The sequence below is a fragment of the Rhopilema esculentum genome, chromosome 5 (genome assembly GCF_057945365.1).
Source record: "Rhopilema esculentum isolate cy_ngs chromosome 5, ASM5794536v1, whole genome shotgun sequence".
NCBI classification, from domain to species: Eukaryota; Metazoa; Cnidaria; class Scyphozoa; order Rhizostomeae; family Rhizostomatidae; genus Rhopilema; species Rhopilema esculentum.
Window position 1 is genome coordinate 6,110,780 of NC_142819.1, and position 21,756 is coordinate 6,132,535.

The window sequence follows — 21,756 nt, forward strand, 5'->3', positions numbered from 1 at the left end:
CGACAAAAATTTCCAGAGAAACCAGTTATAAAAAGATTAAGTAATTCTAAGAGCCGAAAGCGTCCCAAACAGCAGTTTTTCAAAATTTACAGTCTTCCACGGTTAGGTTATGAAGCAAGATAAGAAACTTCACGCAATTACTTAGAAGAAGCCTTGAACGTTTGTCTTCGAAGATGTTTCCAACCTCAGAAAAAAGCCGCTCTGAATGAACACTATATTCTAGAATTGGCAATTATTGTTGGGCTAGCTTGGCAATGTGGGGGAAGGTAGTTCTGTGTTGCTTCCTCCAAAGGAAAGGACTTTCTTTGCGTGGTATGCATAGCATGTTGATGCAGCTAGAAGAGTTGATACACTAAGGTCAGCTTCTGTCGAAGAATTCAATCCAGTTGGTGACCCAACTGGATATTCACCTGATTTGGCACCTTGTGGTATCTTTCTCTTTCCCTCAGTGAAAAAAATGGCGGAACAAAGTTAGACCCACTGTTTTGATATGTGGTTTTATCGAATGAAATTGTGTATAGAGGCAAAAATACCTCGTATGCATAAAACTTTCATAGCAATGCTTTTTCTTACAAAAAAGTAAACAAGCAAAGAATGTCTATACGATCTTTCTTCATTTCTTCATTTTCTTCCGCATTATCCAAATATTTATCTACCAATATTATCCAAAAATACTATTTCTTTAAAATTGAAGTATATTACGGCATGATTTTTTGATGCTCATATAGAGAATTTAAAGTTCATACTGAGAAAGATATTGCACCAGCTCTTATCTGATAAAAAATTGAAGCCAGAAATTCAAAATAACACCGATGTAGCGAAATGTCTCTCTTGAAAGCGAAAACTACCAATAAGAACGTAACGGAGAAACCCTTAGTTTAAAAAGAGGTTAATTCGAAAGGTATGAAAAGCTTATTAGTGACATAACCAACTGGAGTTGTACATTTGAATGCTCTATGTTGTACAGAAGGATGTTTCAATATTGTGGTACCATGACCTGATACTGATTGTGTAAGCTGTCCTCCTTCTGTCCAAATTTTACAAGGAAAATATATATCATTTGCACTCAGTATAAAGAGAGTGGCGGGTACTGTTTTTTTGTCCTACGAAGTAACAGAGAACAACAGTGGCAGGGAGATTAATGGCCTACATATCAGCAGTCATTCAAAGATACGAAAACTAGCTGTCAGTCCAGTTAGGTTTTCTTTTCTGCAAAAAGGCGTTGATCCCTTCTTGTGCATCAGTGAACGTGAGGTTGTGTACCATAGCAGACTCCGCAATTCTAAAATGAAACAAAAATTAGAAGATATGAGAAGGTTCAACGAATTTATTTAATGACTCATACGAGAAATACATAATTAAAGATTTTCGAATGGCCTTTCGGGTTTCGGGTAAATACATGACTGAAAATTTTCGAATGGCCTTTCTGGTAGTCCGGTGAGTTCAATTAGAGGCTATCAGTAAATGACCTAAATTTATATTTAGGCTACAGACAGAACATAAAGTATATATAAATCGAAGTTTCTAAGAAGGTTGTCTGATGATCAGATTTAGCGTGAAATTCAGAGTTGCAACTTAGAACTTTCTCTTCTGTACACCAAAGCAAACGCTATATGACAAACAGTAACTTACAGTACAAACAGTAAGTTTCTAAGAAAATCAATAAACAGTAAATCATATTGTTATAATGAAACCTTCATTGACAGACATATCTATAACAAACAACTTTCAAAAATAGGAAAATAGGTTTTGTTTGTATAGGTGTCTTTCTTGAAAATAAGACCCAATAGGTATAGGTGTCTTTCTTGCCGTTATTGAATTGCACAAGTGATCTCTAAACAGTGGTCATTTCTCTTAAATGAAAAGTATGAATGGTCCAAAATGTGTCCGTCAATGGTTGGTTTCACTGTAATTTATAACCATGGTTGTTACCTATATGCTTCATCTCGTGGTTTTGATATTTGATTGTAAAAACATTTCTTTCCAAGTGCTATCACCGGACGGCTAAACGAGGCAATTCCTCTGGCAACCTCAAGCGTCTGCAAAAGATATCCTTAAATAAATCAATTTATCTAAAAAAAATACAAAAATGAATAGCATTATCACAAAAGTTTTTAGTCTGAGCAACACACTTTGACCTTAAAACATTGTAAATTATCAAAATCTTTGAGTAATTTCTTGTTCTTTTATAAATCTTCAAATTAAAATGTAACCAGACCAATCAATTGTCTTTTATCAATTTGCTATGGCCGTTATCCATTACAAGGTATCGAAATAGTACAGGGAAAGTGGGAAAAAAGAAGTTCATTCTTCTCCTTTGAACCCTCGACTCATATCGAATATATACTTGCTGGAGTGTCGCAAGGTAGATTAGAATTGAAGTTAGTAGAGCTTGCATGAATACAGAATAGAATAATATACATAAACTTTACATGTATATATGAACAAAATACAATAGAATACAATATTAAACAATGTAATACTAAAAAACAGTACAACGTAAATGCAGGGCAACACAAATGGTCAAAAAAGGCCAGGTCTCTAAAAGTCCTAAAACCACACTTCAGTATCAGATCAGACAATTATTGATAATTCTATAAAAGTTTATTAGCAAAAAGGACTTGTAGGGTAAAATCAGATAACTCAACGGTTTCATGCGGATTACTACATTGCTGGCCTACTGCCACTTCCTGGTGGCTAGAATGGTTTGCAAACACTTTTTCGCTATTTTCCAAAGAGAAAACCTGAAGTCAAACGTGCTCCGAGCCTGAGTCAAATACAAACTCATGCTGTTCACAAGATTGGATCGCGGTTGTCAAATGTACTAAGGCAAATCAGAAATAGCCCTTACCGTTTCTTCTAGGTCCTCGTCTTTCACAACTTTATTAACAAGTCCATGATTCAGTGCGTCTGAAAAGTAAACATTCTTCTTTTTTCAAATATGTGATGCGATTATGACGGAAAAGGTGAATGGGCCAAAAACTTTTTCCCAAAAAATAAGATGTAAGACGACAGAATTCAGGAACAAAAATCATATTTTCTCTACGATTAGGCTCCTGTAGCTCTAAAAGAGGGTTTGATTTATTCGATTTTCGAGGTTTCAGAGGGGGCTTTAAGGAAAAGGGCGAATAAAATGATTTTATGTCATGTTTACAATGAAGAGTTAGTCCATGAAAATATTCTTATCGTCTTTAGAATCACCAGGGTCAAGTAATATGTCCAACCGAAAACCAAGGTGGGCTAAATAGAGAGGGGAGACTGTTTCAAATATTTGCTATATTTGCTATAAGAAAGTAACTTGTATGGTATACCAAAAATGTTTTCTCAGGAGTGAAGATTGATGTAGTTTAAGTGGCCTCTTTTTCATTCAAGTAAGACTTTTTTATAATTGCACAGTAAATAAACATTGTTTGACTGGAAAGGCAGAAATTCTTGAAGGAGTTTCCACACACACGCATCCCCGTTGGTTACGTCACTACAATAAGTAAGTTGCTTCACTGCTATAAGGTCATTCCCATGATCATTTCCAGGGGCAGACTCATCAAAGGGATGTGACACCATTTTTGAGACATTCGCTGAATATTGCTTCGATTCAGTAAAACAACTTTTTCAGTATTCATTAGAAATCAAATGACTCCAAAAATGTACCTTTTTATCTTCTTATTTTCCTTTTTTATAGGTAAAAATTGAAATGTAAAAATGGACGTTTCCAGCACTTCCTAGGCCTTGAATGATGTGGCACAAAAATTCAACCAACATCCCCCCAAAAAAACCTTTTCAGCGTTCTCTAAAACTGTGTTTTTATTGCCTGTCAGCTCTCTGAGAGCTCTGTCCGATGTGTTCGGATTCAGAAATAGTGTTAACTATTCCTACGCTAATGAATCATGAGCAATTCATCCTGGGTGCTCAGTGGCGGTTTTTTGGGAATGCGGGGCCTGGGGCCGAAAAAACTGCGGGGCCTGGGGCCGAAAAAACTGCGGGGCCTGGGGCCGGAAAAAACTGCGGGGCCTGGGGCCGAAAAAAACTGCGGGGGTCTTATTCTTTACCATTTTTAACTTTCTCCTAGATGTGGGCCTCTTTCTAGCTATCATAAGCGCAGGGCCTGGGGCCATGGACCCCCTGGACCCCCTGGATCCCCCTGAAACCGCTACTGAGAGTGTTTTATCAAGGATGGTTGCTTCAGGATAAATAACTACGCTGGGTTCAAACAAACTTTAAGTTTGGAAGATAGGTTCAGAAGGATTAAACTAAATGATGACTTCATAATACTTTTATTTCATACAGTGAATCCGACGTAGACCAGAATTAAGTGCGAAAAGAGGTGCCTTCCATTGCTGGGAGGTGTCCTTTGTCTGGATTTTGCTTGCTCAAGACTTTGACAGCCAAAAATAAAAGTGTTAGGAAAGGCTATGTTTCTGTTGCTTGGAGGTGTGCGCTGTTATTTAGAGGATTTGTCTACTGTTTTACAACACACCATTTTTCAACTAGCTTAGCGATAAGATTTAAAAAGAAAGTCTGACCATGTGCAGTTATTGGTTTGGCAGTAAGAAGCATCTGCATTGCTATCTTCCTTGGTAGAGCCCTTGCAATAGCCACTGCAGGAGTCGAGCAAAAGAGGCCAATGCTCACCCTGAAAATAACATTAAAACAGCATCAGCTTACTTGAAAAAAGCAAAATCTACTGGTTTTGTAGGTGGGGAAGGCACTGTTAGGTAACAACAGAATAATAACACAATAGGTCTTCCCAACAAATAAAATGACAATATTTTCTTGTGTTTATTTTCACGTAGGTTATTGCAGATAAATGAAGGCAATGAATTTTGCCTTCTTTTGCTTGTCATATAGTATGGCTCGTCGCTATAGAGCGACGAAAGTCCCGTCGTGACTCTAGTGAAAAGTGGAGAAATATTTTATTTAAATTTTGATTTGCTCAATGCAGATGGAAAGAGAACAAAAAAAGATAGCTTTTCGTCCCAAACTGGATTAGGGCAAACTTTTTAGACAGTTTTATCATATCATCCAGTTATACTTATTGTAGTTCCTCTAAGCATAATCTTCTACTTACTTTGAATAATACAAGCTTTAGTTCAGTATCATTCATAAGAATACGGTTTTGTTGTTAAAGAAGTAGATCAGGCATTTTAATAACTTTGCTAAAATGTCTAATCTGCTTTTAGAGGCTGGCATGTAACTTATTCTAAATCTTCAGTGTTTGTCTACGGCAGTAAAACAACCACTTGAAAGAAGCGAAGATCTACGTTTACCCCCTGAATTGCGCAAAAAGATTTCTTGCAAAACTACCTTGGCTAAAACTATTTTCATAAGATTCATTGGGGTCTCTGCAACCGATTAATCAAACGTAAGGAGGGAGACAGAAAATGAAAAAGTAAATGAACATAGAGGAATACAGAAAATAAAACGACATAGCAATAGAAGCAAGTTCCATTCATCGTTATGATAAAATATTACCTCTTTGAGCTATCAGACCTTATCAAATGATAATACTGAAAACTGTCCTAGATCAAACTAACGACAATTAGATTGAAATGTGGTTGGGGTGGAAAAGGGGGTTGTGAGTCATAGGAACTAATCACTTCAAACATCAGGAATATCCTTATCCAGCCAACAGAATATGATCAATTTTGGCAAGCCACAAAAACAAAGGTCTAGGCCTGAGCTGAAAGCTCCTTCAGTTTAAGATATCAAAAAGCTGGGCTGGCGGTTTTCCTTATTCAAAGTGAATGTTAGGTCCGAGCTGAAACTAAAATCTCCATTCGGGTTGTTTGAACACATTTATTATCCATACCATTAAAGTTTTAGTGGTATTTTAGTTTCCCAGTGGTTAATACTGCTTTGTTTGAAACATCACCAGAAATCCTATCGCATTAGAGTAAATCTCGCACATTTTTGCAAGAGTATGCAACACAGATGCAAAAACATTTTCACCCACCGTTTTTCGGTACAACAAAGAAGCGGAAAGAGCTATAAAAGTCAAAAACATATTTGGGTGTAGAATGCTTTTTTAAAGGAATAATAAACCATGTGTATAATTTGTGAGCAAATTCACACTATATTTATTTTTCAAGATGCTCGATAGCAATTCCTTTTACCCGATTGCTCAAAAAGCAGCTTTTTGTACTGTCCACAAGTTTCTTGGAAAAGATATTGGCACAGAGCTCCCTTTTAAGAAAAGGTATGTATACCCAAAAAAAGGTATGAGAGACTCACCCAGGAGTAGCAAATTTTGCGTTTTCGGAGGCGACGGCAAGGTCACAACTTGCAACAAGTTGGCATCCTGCTGCAGTTGCTAAACCTGGTAAAGGGACAACACATTTAAAAACAAGATTTGTTTCAACATAGCCACTAACCCGCATTGAAATCGCCAACATCGCTAACATAAAGGTAAGGATGATACACAGGCAAATATCTGCCTCTGTCTGCCTCCGCAGATCTAAACCGTACCTGCGGCGGCCCTATAGCAACGGGACCTGGTTTTCATGTTGCTTGTTATTGTAGGGAATGGAAAGCAGTTATAGGCAATGGTAAGTGGTTATAGGCAATGGTAAGTGGTTATAGGCAATGGTAAGTGGTTATAGGCAATGGTAAGTGGTTATAGGCAATGGTAAGTGGTTATAGGCAATGGAAAGCAGTTATAGGCAATGGTAAGTGGTTATAGGCAATGGTAAGTGGTTATAGGCAATGGTAAGTGGTTATAGGCAATGGTAAGTGGTTATAGGCAATGGTAAGTGGTTATAGGCAATGGAAAGCAGTTATAGGCAATGGTAAGTGGTTATAGGCAATGGAAAGCAGTTATAGGCAATGGTAAGTGGTTATGACAATGGAAAGCAGTTAAAAGGCAATGGTAAGTGGTTAAAGGCAATGGAAAGCAGTTATAGGCAATGGTAAGTGGTTATAGGCAATGGAAAGCAGTTATAGGCAATGGTAAGTGGTTATGACAATGGAAAGCAGTTAAAAGGCAATGGTAAGTGGTTAAAGGCAATGGAAAGCAGTTATAGGCAATGGTAAGTGGTTATAGGCAATGGAAAGCAGTTATAGGCAATGGTAAGTGGTTATGACAATGGAAAGCAGTTAAAAGGCAATGGTAAGTGGTTAAAGGCAATGGAAAGCAGTTATAGGCAATGGTAAGTGGTTATAGGCAATGGAAAGCAGTTATAGGCAATGGTAAGTGGTTATGACAATGGAAAGCAGTTAAAAGGCAATGGTAAGTGGTTAAAGGCAATGGAAAGCAGTTATAGGCAATGGAAAGCAGTTATAGGCAATGGTAAGTGGTTATAGGCAATGGAAAGCAGTTATAGGCAATGGTAAGTGGTTATGACAATGGAAAGCAGTTAAAAGGCAATGGTAAGTGGTTAAAGGCAATGGAAAGCAGTTATAGGCAATGGAAAGCAGTTATAGGCAATGGAAAGCAGTTATAGGCAATGGAAAGCAGTTATAGGCAATGGTAAGTGGTTATGACAATGGAAAGCAGTTAAAAGGCAATGGTAAGTGGTTAAAGGCAATGGAAAGCAGTTATAGGCAATGGAAAGCAGTTATAGGCAATGGAAAGCAGTTATAGGCAATGGTAAGTGGTTATAGGCAATGGTAAGTGGTTATAGGCAATGGAAAGCAGTTATAGGCAATGGAAAGCAGTTATAGGCAATGGAAAGCAGTTATAGGCAATGGTAAGTGGTTATAGGCAATGGTAAGTGGTTATAGGCAATGGAAAGCAGTTATAGGCAATGGTAAGTGGTTATAGGCAATGGTAAGTGGTTATAGGCAATGGAAAGCGGTCAAAAGTAAGAGATGTCGTGTCAATGCGATTTGTTACTTTTAATCTTCCGAAGCACAATATGCTACGAGAGGAAACCACATAATTTACTGACAATTTTCAATCAACGAACATAGCCTGCGATAGCCAGCCTATGTTCCAGACCCCAAATTTAGATCTGGCGCAAAAGCTAGCAGAAGTAAACGAGAATAAATTTAAAACTTTCTTACGCATAGACAAAAAGCGTTCAAGTCTTGGTTTAGCCTAAATAAATCGGGTTAAAACAGAAAATGTAAAAGTAAATACTAACCTCTGACTTGCGCAATGACGGGAACCTCGACATCCTAAGTTAAAACAGAGAATATCCAAATTAAATGGGATAAGATCATTAGCAACGATGACTTTGCTGACAAAAACTGGCGGTACTAACAATGATTAGAACAATGGCAAGGTACTATTTTTACCTGTATCTGGGTAAAGATTCAAGGCAATCGATAGATACCAAAGTGGCTGAAGCTATTTGTCAATTAACTATTGGCCAATAAATAAACACGTGTGTAGTATGTAAAGCTCATTGGTTGGGTAATTTTGATTGATAGATAGTTTAAGCCACTTTAGTATCTGTCAGTTGCCTTTGATGTTTCAACTGTCGGCAAGCAAATATTTTCATCTAAAAGAAGGGTGAGATGAATTTTAAAATTAGGGTGGAACTAATCTAAAATAAGATATTTGCACAAAGAAGCAAAACTTCCGAAGCAAAATTTCCAAGGTTATAACCCTCTGCCCCTAACTTCTGCAGTCAAAACAAGAACTTCTGTTTCGAACAAATTCTTAAACTATCATCAAAAAAATTCAATTACAAAGTAAGCGCAAGAAGAATACCTGTACAAGACACATGACCTCTGAGCAACGCTGGAAAAGCTGTTCATGGAATTCTTTTCCCTCCTCTGCAAGCTAAGATGCTGCTTTAATCAGAATTTTAACAACTGGACTTACAAATAACATAGTTTTAAGATATTACTGCATTTCAATTGGGAAATAATAATGATAAAAACGAAAATGCAAGATCCCTGGCGATTTAATGAATTGCAGAAAATAGGAAGCGATTAACAAAAGGTGGCGCTAGAAACCAAACCATGATGTGCTAACAATCTTAGATCATTCTTAGATCATTTCTTTTGGGAAACCGTGGAAAAATTTGCCCCTTGGCCCCCTCTCTTTGACCCCTAAAAAATTGTGAAGTTCGGCAACAGTTTTTGATAAAATATTTTCTCATAAGAACAATTTTTTAACAACACGACCCTCCAAATTAGTTAATTTTAATTAAGAACAATTTAAGGCCAAGTTGAGACTGATGTACTTTAGAATGTAATTCTGAACAAAGTTGTTAAACCTCCTAAAAACATTCCTTTCAAAGGAGAATTTTTTCCCATCTAGGGGTGCTTTGACGCTGAATTGTCAAACTTTGTTTGCAAATGGGGCCTGAACACTCCCCTTAAGCACAATATTTAACAATTGCATTTCATAAACCCTTATGATTTAAGAACAATCGAGCCCCATAGTTTTAATGATTTTAACGGCTTTACTGAAAGTTAAAAGACTAATTAGGCCTTCTTCTTCTTACAAAAAAGCAAACCCCTAATTTGACTTCAAATTTCAGACAGTTCTTTTTCTTTTCTTGTAATGGCTGCCAATGGGGTGTCATTGGGAATTTTTGGGCAGCTTCCCCCCATAACACCCTACAGCACCATCTCTGCAATTAACGATTTTGTTTTAAAAGCAAAAAAATCAATGAGACTTCAGTTGCTAAGTACCAAAAATGACATGATTTTCTGATGAATTGAAGAGTGCCTCTCATCCAGGGGCGGCGGGCAGTGTTATTACCGTTATTACTGTAATAACACTTTTTCCAAAGTCTTTATCAGTTTGGTGCATTCGTCTGCTAGACACAACCAATGACGTAGAAATAATATGGTATCTGTCCTCTATTCATCTGGAGGGGATGATAATTACCTGCTAATCCTTAACCACAGGAAGCCTATTATGTTTTTCAATGGTATTTCAAATCGTTCAAAGCTAGTTCGAGGCTCCCGATCTCATTATTACTTTCGCGTTTCTAATAACGGAAACAGCAAAGTCTTTGTCACGGGACTCACCGATGACGTAAAATTCAATTGTTCTTGGTCCTTGAAATAAAGGAGCCTAGCAGCCCCGTTATTACTTCTGGGATTCTAATAACGCGGCCATTTACCTTTTGCCAGTGCTGTTTTATGATTTTGCTTGTAAGTTAGCTGTTACAAAATGAATCGTGTTGTGAAAGATCAAGTGAATGACCATCGTCTGGGTGTTCAAAGTGTTATTATTTTGTATCTCTAATTATTTTGAAACAGGTGGAATTAACTCACTAGCAACGTCTCGAACTGAAAGACCGTGCCAGATATATCTCGTCATGTATTTTTCTATAATAAATTTTTAGCCTGCATCCTTTCAAATTTTATTTGTACATTTGTAAACTGTAGCTATTCAAAATGTTGCAAGTTGCTTATGTAAAGGCATTTGAAATGAATGATGAACTGAACTGAACCTTGAAGGTATTCAGAGGGCTTTCACGCAGTGGTTTCCGTTATTACAATCGCGATTCTAATAACGGGCCCACATGGTGGCTCAGAGGAAGGGGCCGCCAAATCTTTTTCACGACTAATCACCACTCGAAAGCCCTTCAGACAAATGCTACAGCCCTCCAGTTTGTTTAAAAAGACCAACAGGAAATCAGGCTCTTCATAGATTTCTTTTTGAAATGCTAGCAAGGAAGTATCTGCATTTATTTTCTAGGAGATACAGCACTAAAATTGCCAATTAACTTAAAACTTTCAGCATTCGCTCAGATTCTTAGTTGCTTACAAAAATGTGTATACCCGACCAATTTATGTCTTTTGGTGACTTTTTGTTTGTTGTTTAGAGTCAATTGAAGATATGCATATTTCCCCAACGTATGGCTGGGCCAAATTGGGGGGGGGGGTGTTGCAAAGCCCATATACCCCTCCAGCTGAGGAGGTTCAAAATTCCTTCATAAAGAAATTGTTAATTTTCCTTTTTCATGCATTTTCCATACGTTTGAAAAAGTAATACCAACAAAAATTTACTCCCAGCCGCCCCTGCTCTCATCAGCATATAAAGTAAAATGATACAAACCAACTCTTTCAAATTGTGTCCAGCTGAAAATACTGGTCCGTTTGCTGATAAAATTATGACTTTTGTGTTTTTATCTGCTGAAGCTTCATACAAGTTTCTTTTTAATTCATCCAGCATTCCAGCCGAAAGTGAATTTCTAAAAATCAGAGAAAATGGCATAATAAAAAGCTGAGACTCACCTTAGGCATTACTTGTATCAAGATTCAAACAACTTTCCTAATTGCCTTATGTGCAAATACCATTATCTGTAACTTCTACCATGAAACAATTATAATCAAGAGGTTACAATTCAAGTTATTGGAATAAATATGCTAATAAATCAAAGGTGGAATAATTGAAAAGAAAATGCAACATATTATGGCTAAATAAAAATCAAAACCTGGACATTGAGGGAAAGAGGCAAAATGGTATACCAGGGCAGAGAGATGCAAAGAATCATTTACTACATCTACTAACTCAACTTAATCTGTTGAGTTAACAAATGGTTAAATCAAATAATACTCTTCTGAGACTTTTCCAGCAAATTTCATTCAGAATTATCTTACCTCTTTCTTGAATCATGGAGCATTATATTACAAATCCCATCATTTTGTGAAACTTTAGTCAAATTTGCCTGATCAGACATTGATGAATATTGATACTTTAAATATCTGCATAACTGTGTGGAAAACAAAAATCTCTGTCAACCTCAATCTGATGCCCATTAGTTACTTATAAATTAGGTCTTACAACTTCAAAAAAATTAATGTTCAAATTAACTAAGACACAAGTATCAATTGTAATTAATAAGTTGCTTCATCATTGTAGAGCTGTTTGGTAGCAAGTATATTATGAGTGAAAAGTAATGATAAATCTCTAGCTCTGAACTTTTTCTTATTTGCATGGGTGTATCTGAGGGAAGGGTATTGTTGGGGGAATGACATCACCAACATCCTTTCACTAGGCTGACAGAATTGAAAATTGCTCTAGAAATTTACACAGCAGTAAATGAAGGACAATATTGTCTTTGTCTTCCTTTCTTGCCTAGAAAGACATTCCGGCCCTTCGATTAATGTTATGTCACTGCTCACTGGCTTTGGATTTGTAGGCAATCTATTGGATATTTGTTTATCTTAAATAATCATCCATGCAGCCCAAACTGTAAAGTACTTTTTCTGAATGGTGAACCCCATAGCAATAAAATTCAAATTTGCAGATAAGAAAGGTCATAAGAGAAATCATGCACAGGATTTGAAGCAAAGGCCTTCAAAGAGATTGTGTATTCTTTGTTTATCTGATAATTAGAAATCAGAATTAAATGATAGAAGATCCCTAGAAAACATGAACAAATAAGCAAATATGTTGCACGGGCTCCAAAGATAATTTATCATAATGCACAGGCAGAATGAATGTTGAAAAATTATTGCTCAGGGAATGGGTTCCCTCTCCCTTGCAATGACCATTTTACAATCAATTTATAAAAATAGACAATATTTCATTCTTTTTAGGCTTGTTAGATTTTAAATCATCAGCATGCTAAAAACACTGTTTTAAAGGGCCAAAATGATTTATTATTGGGTTGTAACTTAAAGAAAAGGATTGCCTTACCTACGAAGACAATCATACAAGTATTATGATATGATGAATGAAACATTTGACCAGTTTATTGGTTTTCCAATATCTATCTTGTAGCTTCCCTGTCTTTCAATCAAAATTAATTTTGTATATGTTGAATATGTACACTAGGTGAGCAAAAGTATTGCACCACTTTGATGATTGAATATCGGCATCAGCTTTGTAAACAACATGTCCTTAGAACTTCAAACCACTTTTGTGAAACCATTAAACCTCAAACCATTGGCAACACTTTTTTTTCTTAATTTTGATAAAAATATCTTTTTAAAGCATCAGAGAAGTAAATTTTTCATTGGACAGTTTAGGACCTTTGGAACCCTTGTAAAACTTGTTAAATCCAATCAGAAACTTTTGCAGCAGGTTACTTTGAAATGCCATATGATAAATTTGTGATACGAGAAGATCATTATTGGCCTTGAATTTAGCGAAGAGTTACACTTTTACAGCTGTCTTTAATGACAACTTTTCAGGCACTTGTGTGTCACTGCTTTCAACTGTTTATCCCAGAAAGTTTTTTTTATTTTCATTCAAAGCAGATATGGAATGCTGTTTTGAGCAATTTACAGCATTATTTGCTTCCTAAACAACATCACAATTTGCTGGAATAGATGAAGTTAAAGATTTCCTAAATGTTTTATCAATGGAATTCTGTTGCAACACGTTATGAAATGGTGTACAAAAATAGGCCCTTTGCAGTACAAAGAAAATGTGACCAAGACTTCTGACAAATACTTTATAACAGTCACGAAAATTAACAGTTTCCAGCAGCCAAGCAGAAAGTTAGTATCTATGAGTTTGCCTAGAAATCTTAACGGTTTGTGGAAAGAAAAATTTTTTATTGCAAATATAGTACAGGTAATCTTATCATTATAGCTAGGTTTTCATATTTTTGCTGTGGTCGATATAGCTTTAAAATAAAAAGAAAAAATAAGATTTTTGCCTTTTTCAGTTCCATTACTATACATTGAAAAATTCTCCATTATTATCCACCCTAACAGTCATCCTAAAGTTTTTATTCATCTTGCTATAGCTAGTTGATATTTGGTTTGCTATAAAACGTTTGCGGCGGTGCAGCCATTTTGGGGGGGGGGGTGTGGTGCAATACTTTTGCTCACCTTAGTGTACATTCGATACAGGTGGATGTGGCACGCGACAGAGCAAAGAAATGCCCAATTACTACTGACTCTGAACTTTTATAGCTTTATTGCAAAACTAAAATGTATCACCATACTCTTTTTAAAGGTAAGGTCCATTTCCTGCCAATCCTCGAACAGTTTGACGATATCATCTTTCTCCAACTCTGCAGTGGTCAAATTAGGCCTCTCCAACACAACGATTGTGTAGCCTCGTTTTGATGTTTCTAAATAACAAACGGAAACGAAGACTAACTAAACAGGAAGAAATTGAGAATATTGTCCAGTGTTTAGAAAAGAAAGAGCTAACGGTGACGGATGGCCATGGCTGCCAAATATAAACAAATTAACTTTTATACAAAATCAATTTTTTCTGCTTGTCATTTTCAGCTGTAATTAGTTTATTTTCTGTTTAAGAAACAACCCGTGCACTTATCAAGATTTAATTTAATTTCCTTTATCTGTGACCACAAGAAAGCATTACAGAATACCTACTGCGAAAAAATTGAAAAAGGTTTTGAATAAAGCAATAATTTTGAAACATACATAAACCTAACCTTATCATAGAATAGTGTGTTTTTAGCTAAATACGCGATGTTAAAGAGATTAATTGCAAAATCATATTAAACTTCAAGTGCTCATGTCATTGGTATTGTAACTGATAAACAAAATGTTTTTGCAATTAAAATCCATTTGATTGGCGTGGGAAAACTGCGTAGCGTTTACGCGGAGATCCCTACACACACAGGGGATAGTTTCAATTGTGGCTTCATAATAACTAATCTTTAAAACTTTGTTACCACCTTATGTAAAAATAAATAAAAATAAAAATCAGTTAAGTATGTTAACAATTAGAGGAGATATGGGCAGTGATGAATTTGAAGAATGGGGAATTTTCGGTAATTTATTTGATCGGGAAAAAGCCTTTGAAATACCTTAACTGATATGTAATGTATTTGTTGATGGATGTGTTTCATTATCCTATTAGGTTATTTGGTCCAAATTCAAAATTTATGAAAATAAGTTTTGATGACGATATAACTCACATCATTTGTCATTGCCGAGGATGCGGGTTGTAGAAAAAAGCTTCAAGGCAAATTACGCTTATATTTTTGTCACTTGTTTTAGATGTGCGCCGTCTTGCCAAGCCCGAGGCCAGAAACATTCTGGCGATGCTAAAGCCGTAGACTAACATAATATAACAACTAAACAACAGAATCTTTCGCCATCTTTGAGGTTTTAGCCCCCCCCCCCCCCTAAGCCCACTTCTAGCCTCGAGCCTGCTTCTTGATGAAATTGTAATTGATCAGTCATTTATCGAAGGCTGTGAGGTTGATAAGTTGAAAAATCACGCAAATTGTGATTAAAGCATGAAATTGGTGAAAATACACAATTTGTGTAACGATATATCTACCAAGATATAGACCCTTTCTGGAAAATGCCCCCTTTTTGTAGATCAGGGTTCTTGTGCCAAGTACTCAAAAGCCTTACTATGGCAAATTCTTTTCTGTTAGGCATATAACAGAAAAACTTGGTAATGCCATCTATGGTAAAGCTATATAATTTGAGTTGCCGAAAAAGACTAAAGTGATCCCCAATTTCTCTTTTTTGCCGTTGCTTCCTTTGACTTGCCGTGGCTTTCATTAATTTTCCATGGCTTGCTTTTATTGTGGACTTGGCTTTTTAACTTGAAATTTATTTTCTAATCAACTACCATATGTACATGTACAATACAAACACATTTTCGGAAAAAGATCTGTTCGAAAGCTTGTTACGCCGAAAATTGTTGCACTCAATGTAGTTTATATCAAATTGTCTTCATTTATAGGCGGATCCAGAGCAAATATGAGGGGGGGGGGGGGGCCGTTGAATGTTTGGGCGACGAAAACTTTTTCAGAAATATGTGACGAGAGTAAGCTGTATGCATGAATTTCCGATCCTACTGGCAGAAGAATCTCTATTCAAGTTTTTAAAAAACGGATTAATAATTGTGCCAAAGCAATGATAGATAGTCTGAACAGGACTGAAGGTCTATAATTAAAGTTTTTCTCTTCATATATGAATTTGCCGGATGAAAATTCGCTGCTCCACCATAGTGACTCGAATGCTCTTTCCTTACCGGTGGTTGCAACGAAGATTTAACTATTCCGCCAGGAAATAAAACCTTGGGGGCCCTGAAAGTTTGCCTTTGGCGTTTTGGTTTAATTTTCAGTTTGTGTATGGGTGTATAATTAGACAGGTCACGGTGAAGGCCGCCATCTTTGTTAGCGACGCAAAGAATATTTAAACTATATTATGAAATTCTAGGGATAGTCGGCATATTCAAAAATATCGATTAAGAGCCAGGGGTCCTAGGCACAACAGACAAACATTCTATCATAATTGTGCTCTATAGTTCAATTTGGTTTCAGTAGACGTGTAGATAGAGTTTGAACAGGGCTTAGATGAAGGCAGGAATTGAAGAACGCAAGTTTGTAGATAGCATCTGTTGTCTTCCAAAGCATGACTTATCAAAAGTTTATCTGTCTTGTAAAAAAAGTTAGCTTTAAGGTGATCCTTGATGTGAATTACCTTTAAAGGCAATCTGTCACGACGTTGATTGATTATAAGAACAAAGGGATTTTTATTGTTTCCAGTCCCCCGTTAATTTATCGCATTGTAAAAAATATATGGCGGAGCGCTGGAATCGTGTTTAGGCTATTGTTCCAGCTATTGTTCTCGTTGACCAATCCACAACGAGACAAATTGCCTTTGAAATAAGATGAAGTAGCCTGTGTCCCAGACCCCTAACTTAAAAGTAGAGTTAGGGGTCCTCGACTTTCAAGTTAGGGTTCTTGAGCACAGGCTAATTAGTCCTTGAAGTTAAGTCACAAAAAGGGGCGCCAGACTTGCTTCAACTCGGTGAGGGGGACAACTGCCTCCTTTAATCCGCCACAGTTCACATTCTTCGTTGTGGTTATGATAATCGTTAAGGTAAAACCGAGAAAAAAGTACGCATGTACATCGGTGCAAGACCTCAAGCCCACGTTGCGGTGAGCGAAAATATTTTGAGGTCACGCCCATTATATTTCAGAAACGTTCCCACTACAACATCAATTTGTCACACCCTGCTAAACACCCTCATAAAACATCGTAAAACATGGTGGCCAAACGAATAAACATGATTTATGCAACAATGTTGGATGATGTTTTATGCCGATGTTTTATTCGTTTGGCCGGGCCAATTACAGGAAACTCCCGTTGGCAACGATGACGGGTGTGGAAATCAATAACCGGGTGCTCGGCTGCTAAACATAGTGATAAATGAAGGATCCGACAAGACAGCGACTATAAAGAATTTAAGTGTTATGATTGTTTAAACATTTCTACAAGAAAAACAAAAACCTTATAAGATCAAAAATCCTTGTGTTATTATTGTGACAAAGTTATGTTTGAATACTACTAGAGATGTGAAGGGTTAAGAACTCTTATAACAAAATATAGTTGGGGTATAAAAGGACATTATTAATCTTTATTTTCGTGGCAAACCATTTAAATGCTTCGCTGAAATATTTTGTTTCTGTCCAACAACATTCAACACAGATCTTTGTATAAGAATTGTATTTTAAATGTACATATAGTGTAATAGTTGCAAAGCATTGAATGCGCCTTTGCTTTCCTTGAAGTAGGCGTGTCGAATTTCGGTTTTTTACCATCCATTTTTGCCGTCTTTCATGCGGACTGCAACTTCATACGGTAGCTTCACACCTTTGAATAGAAACTCGTTTAGTTGTTTGACTGGGTCGATGCAAACCTCGAAAGGAAGACAGCAAACATACCAGCTGGCACAAAATCCACCTACAGGCCAGGCCAAGAAGATGAGGACGATGAACCAAATTATAGCCCACAGAACATTCATAGTGCTTTAGACTTTGACCAGCAAACTACCTGCAGAAGAAATTGAACAAACTCGGTTAAGTTTCACGCCCTTTTGTTCTTTTAGGCTTTGTTTTCGTTTACTAGAGTAAATAACAGGTATTTTCCCCTTGAACATAGCGTGTTTGGGTGGTTTGGTCACAGATAACAAAAGAAACAAACTGACTCGTTCTTCGAGTGGCGGTTTCCTCGATGTCTCGGCGTTTCGTTAAAGATTGAAAGTTATTCAGCCCGTCCAACAAAGTTTCCAAAGCAGGCTTACTTGATTGATGAAACAAATATCATTATGAAATAAATCAGTATTGTTTGCAGGAAACTCGTTGCTCGTATGACGCGCATAGCTTTAACATTACTTTGTGTAAACAGATAGAGCGACAAAAATTCAAAAATAAATAGGCTACCAAACTCTATTCAAAACATTTTTATCCAATTTTCCCTTGGCTAAATGGATGAAGAAACAGCTGCTGGGTCTTAAGTTCACGAAGTGATCACGAAGGTTGCTCTTTTGTTGTACGGTAAGACGTGATCAAGATAAGCAACAGCCAATGTATCATCAAAGACAACTAAGTTTATGAATGCTGACAAATTTCCAGCAAATAGTTGTCTAAATTTCCGGTGAAATCATATCTTCCGAAACAAGACAAAAAAAGGCGTTTCCCTTCGACTGCAAAAGGCCATGCAAAACTTGAACCTTAAAGGTATTGTGTAGCCATTTAAACTTGCGGGAACAAGGGCAAAACGGAAGTTAGGCGAAATAAACTCTAAAACTCCTTACCAGAGAGAAAATGGTCTGTGTTTCCTGTCGATATGTTGGACGAAAGAGCTGCTAGTAATGTACTCGGCTGTACAGTGAGTTGAAGCTCAACGTGTGGCTATTGTGATTAAAAGCCGCTGATTGCCATGGGAAAAACAATAAAGACCATGCGAGCACAAACCGGGGGTTTTCCCTGTTTCTTTGGAAGGCAGCATCTAACCATTGGTCATTCTCATTCCTTTGAATCTATGTTTACTTTGTTGCTATCGTGAAGCAGTATTGTACTTATTTCATCAACGAATTTTTTTAATTCCGTTGTTCCTTTCCTGTGAAGCAGATCACAGACGGGTGTCCCTCCCTTGTTGCCAAAGCATTGTAATTTAAGCTGGGTGTATCAAAGAAGACATTTGCCGCACCCATGGCCTCACCAGAACTTCCGGACGCCTCTAAATTATTGCAAAACACAATACAGTGCCGTCGGAACTAAATTCATATTGGGGTTTGAGGGTGGGGGGATTGTCCTTTGTACTCCTTCTCATTTGGCACACTGCTATAAAGGAAATATACTACAGTTTTTTAGCGGTAGAGAACTTGAAAATGGCTTTGAAAAAAGCAAACATTTTACCAGGGGCGTCGCGACCGGGAGGTGTGGGGGTTGTCGTACCCCCCAATAGTATCTCAATAGGAAATTTAAGGAAAATCCGCTCGGTGGAAGAGACCTTCATGCCATCATAAAATCCAGGCCCCTTTAGGTAAAATTGTGCCTTGTGTCCATTTCTCTTAAAGCTTCTCAGTAGAAGCATCAACTGCAATTCACTATAAGCTCCAGATTTTTTTTAACATTCAAAAGGTATGCTAAGATGGAAAGAGGGATCTAAATTGACAACCAGTGCTGCTTCTTACCTAGCATTAGAAATAACTGATTACCTGGTATTTTTCAAGACCACGGCAAAATTGTTGTTATTATTTGCTGTAAATTATTTTGCAAAAAAATAGTAATTTTCAATAGGATTAGGAGGATGGCTTTAGTGAAAGTTGCTTAAAAGAGTGCATTTTCCAGGGAACTAGAAGCATCAAAATTCGAAAATTTTCTCCTATATCCTTTGCCTGTCGTGATATAGAGATTTGACAAAACTATTAGGAAAGTCACCAACGTAGCCATCCTTACGTATTATTTTTTAAATATCTTTGACTTTTGTTTGATGCAAAACAACTGTACTAGAAAGGGTTGTATAAACATATATCGTTAGATTGAAATATTATGAAATGAAAAGCCAAGAAAGACGTAATCGTGAGGTCGATATTGGTCACCCTAAACATTTCAGTCAAACTTGCTGTTTGCCAAACGAATTGGAAACAATGTGGTCATCAGAATGTACGAAGTCAATATGTAGTATTTATTAATAGTCAGCCAGCGTATGTATCAGAAGAAATAACCAGCTACTAAGTTTAGCTTCAGCTATTTGTATTTGTATTTGTTGCTACCTAGCGTCCGAAGGTAGTTTTTTAGGACACTGAGAAGCTATGCTTATCGAGCAGTTTCCTGGTCCTTCCTCTCGATGTGACCACACCTCGTGATTCCTACGCCTGGAATTACAGAGAGCTGGCGACTCTCTCCACTCTGGGTGAAAGTTTGGTCATGCCAGGGACTCGAAACACGGACCCTTGGGTTTGTAGTCAGTGCCTCTAACAACTGAGCCATCTTTGCTTCAGCTAGTTTTATCTTTGCGTGCTCTTTGTCTTAGCGCTATATCTTTATATGTCATACGTCATTTCGCAGTATTCATGTCCGAAACCAAAATTATCATTATCACTTTTCAGAACAGCTTTTCAACCTGGTGCTCATGTTGACGTGTGTTAGGCTTTGTTTTGGTCGAAGTTGCAAGGAAATGTTTTAAAAATTCGTGGCATCTTTGTGAATCTTTATTGAAGCACCAAATAGAGCAGCACCTTTACCCTATTTGGTACTACCTGTCATAAAAAACAAGCTAAACGCAATAGTTAACGTAAAATTGGCTAACTAAAAGAGGGGCTAGCCCCTTCCCCCTAAGCCCATCCCAGCATCCCATGCCTTTGTCTAACAGGACGACAATACTACAATGGAATCTGTAAAAGCGTACTCACGCAAGTCACCAATACCATAACTATGTTCTTGATCTTTAAGGGGTATCATCTTAGATCAGACAGCCAATAATTGAGGAGCCTCTCTTTATAATTAAGACATCCTTTTGAGAATAGATAAACAGAAAGGCAGCGACACCATAAGCGTATATTATGAGCAGACAGACGTCGGGCCTTATTCAGGATTTGAAAACTATACTGACTCGTAAACATTCATCGTTACAAATACAAGGTGTAATAGTAAGCTGTGTAACTACTTCCTCAGTGGAGCTGTCCAGTTATTCGTCGCCTCGCTACTGTCATTAGGCCGTTGCCATATCTGAGGTCAAAAATACTTCACTTGACTGTTTGATACATACGATGTAGTGGTAGACACAGGTCCTAGCCGCTATCCTGGCGCAAACAGTGTCATGTGCTTATTTCGATATTGCAGAGAAGCTTGTTTTGTACCTGGTGTGAAGTGTTCGCAAGAACTGCATAGGGGGCCAGAGAAACGTCAAAAAGTAGCACAAATATGTCGTAATTTTTTCAGAAATACCATGAATTACAAGAACATTTAACCAATGCTCGTTAGTTGATATGAAAATTTTCGAGTAATATAATTGATACTAAACACAAAGATTGTTCTCGGTTTATTAAGCGAGAAGAGGTCGGATCGCCCTCGATAGGTTTTGTCCTTTACAGCTATTGGAGTCTAGATTATCCAAGTTGTGGCTTCCTTGGATCCAATGCAGAAGGATTGTAGCTGCCTTAAAGTGAAACTCGGAGTAGTAGTATAAAATTGTGCTGTACTAGACACATAATCGTGAGGACTTTTCTAGGTATAAAATCGATAAATATCTACTAAACTCACTTATAACCGGAAAAAATACATTCCATCTTATATCAAATCCCTATCAAATACCACGGAATTCAACAAATTATGAAAATCCATATACCATTAAATTCCAAATAACCGAAATATATTATTCCCCAAAACATCGAAAATCAGAATTAAAAGATATGTTAAATATAATCGAACATCAATAAATATAATTGCTTGGTTGACCTAAGACTTATCGGTAAAGAAACCCAAAAGCATATACTAATCAAATTAATCCATACCAATCGCTACGATTTCTTTCCTAAATGTTAGATTAGCATTGTCTAACGTTCTCGGGCTCTTTATATCAATTTTGAGACATGTTTTACATAAACAGTATACATTTCTTACGCATAGTGTAGCAAGGTCTCCACCCAAACATATCGAGCTCCATGGA

At 37.0% G+C, this 21,756-nt stretch overlaps 1 protein-coding gene across 1 annotated transcript; it reads right to left on the bottom strand.

The window, feature by feature from the left end:
- Nucleotides 1–608: 608 nt before the first annotated feature.
- Nucleotides 609–13,949, bottom strand: LOC135690139 (enoyl-CoA hydratase domain-containing protein 3, mitochondrial). Its single transcript, XM_065207616.2, has 10 exons — nucleotides 13,806–13,949; nucleotides 11,506–11,618; nucleotides 10,961–11,096; nucleotides 8,651–8,722; nucleotides 8,079–8,112; nucleotides 6,229–6,313; nucleotides 4,521–4,630; nucleotides 2,852–2,910; nucleotides 1,933–2,039; nucleotides 609–1,282 (listed from the first exon to the last, which is right to left on the bottom strand). The coding sequence occupies exons 1-10, from the start codon at nucleotides 13,860–13,862 to the stop codon at nucleotides 1,180–1,182; spliced, it is 876 nt and encodes a 291-aa protein (XP_065063688.2). The 5' UTR covers nucleotides 13,863–13,949; the 3' UTR covers nucleotides 609–1,179.
- Between the last annotated feature and the right edge of the window lie 7,807 nt (nucleotides 13,950–21,756).

Excerpts from the sequence above, each read along its gene's own strand:
- LOC135690139 (XM_065207616.2), bottom strand. The coding sequence starts at position 13,862 with ATGATATCGTCAAACTGTTCGAGGATTGGCAGGAAATGGACCTTACCT. Across the intron at positions 6,314-8,078 it reads CGTCATTGCGCAAGTCAGAG|GTTTAGCAACTGCAGCAGGA; the intron begins GTTAGTATTTAC and ends TCCCTTTACCAG. Across the intron at positions 1,283-1,932 it reads CCACGAGATGAAGCATATAG|AATTGCGGAGTCTGCTATGG; the intron begins GTAACAACCATG and ends GTTTCATTTTAG.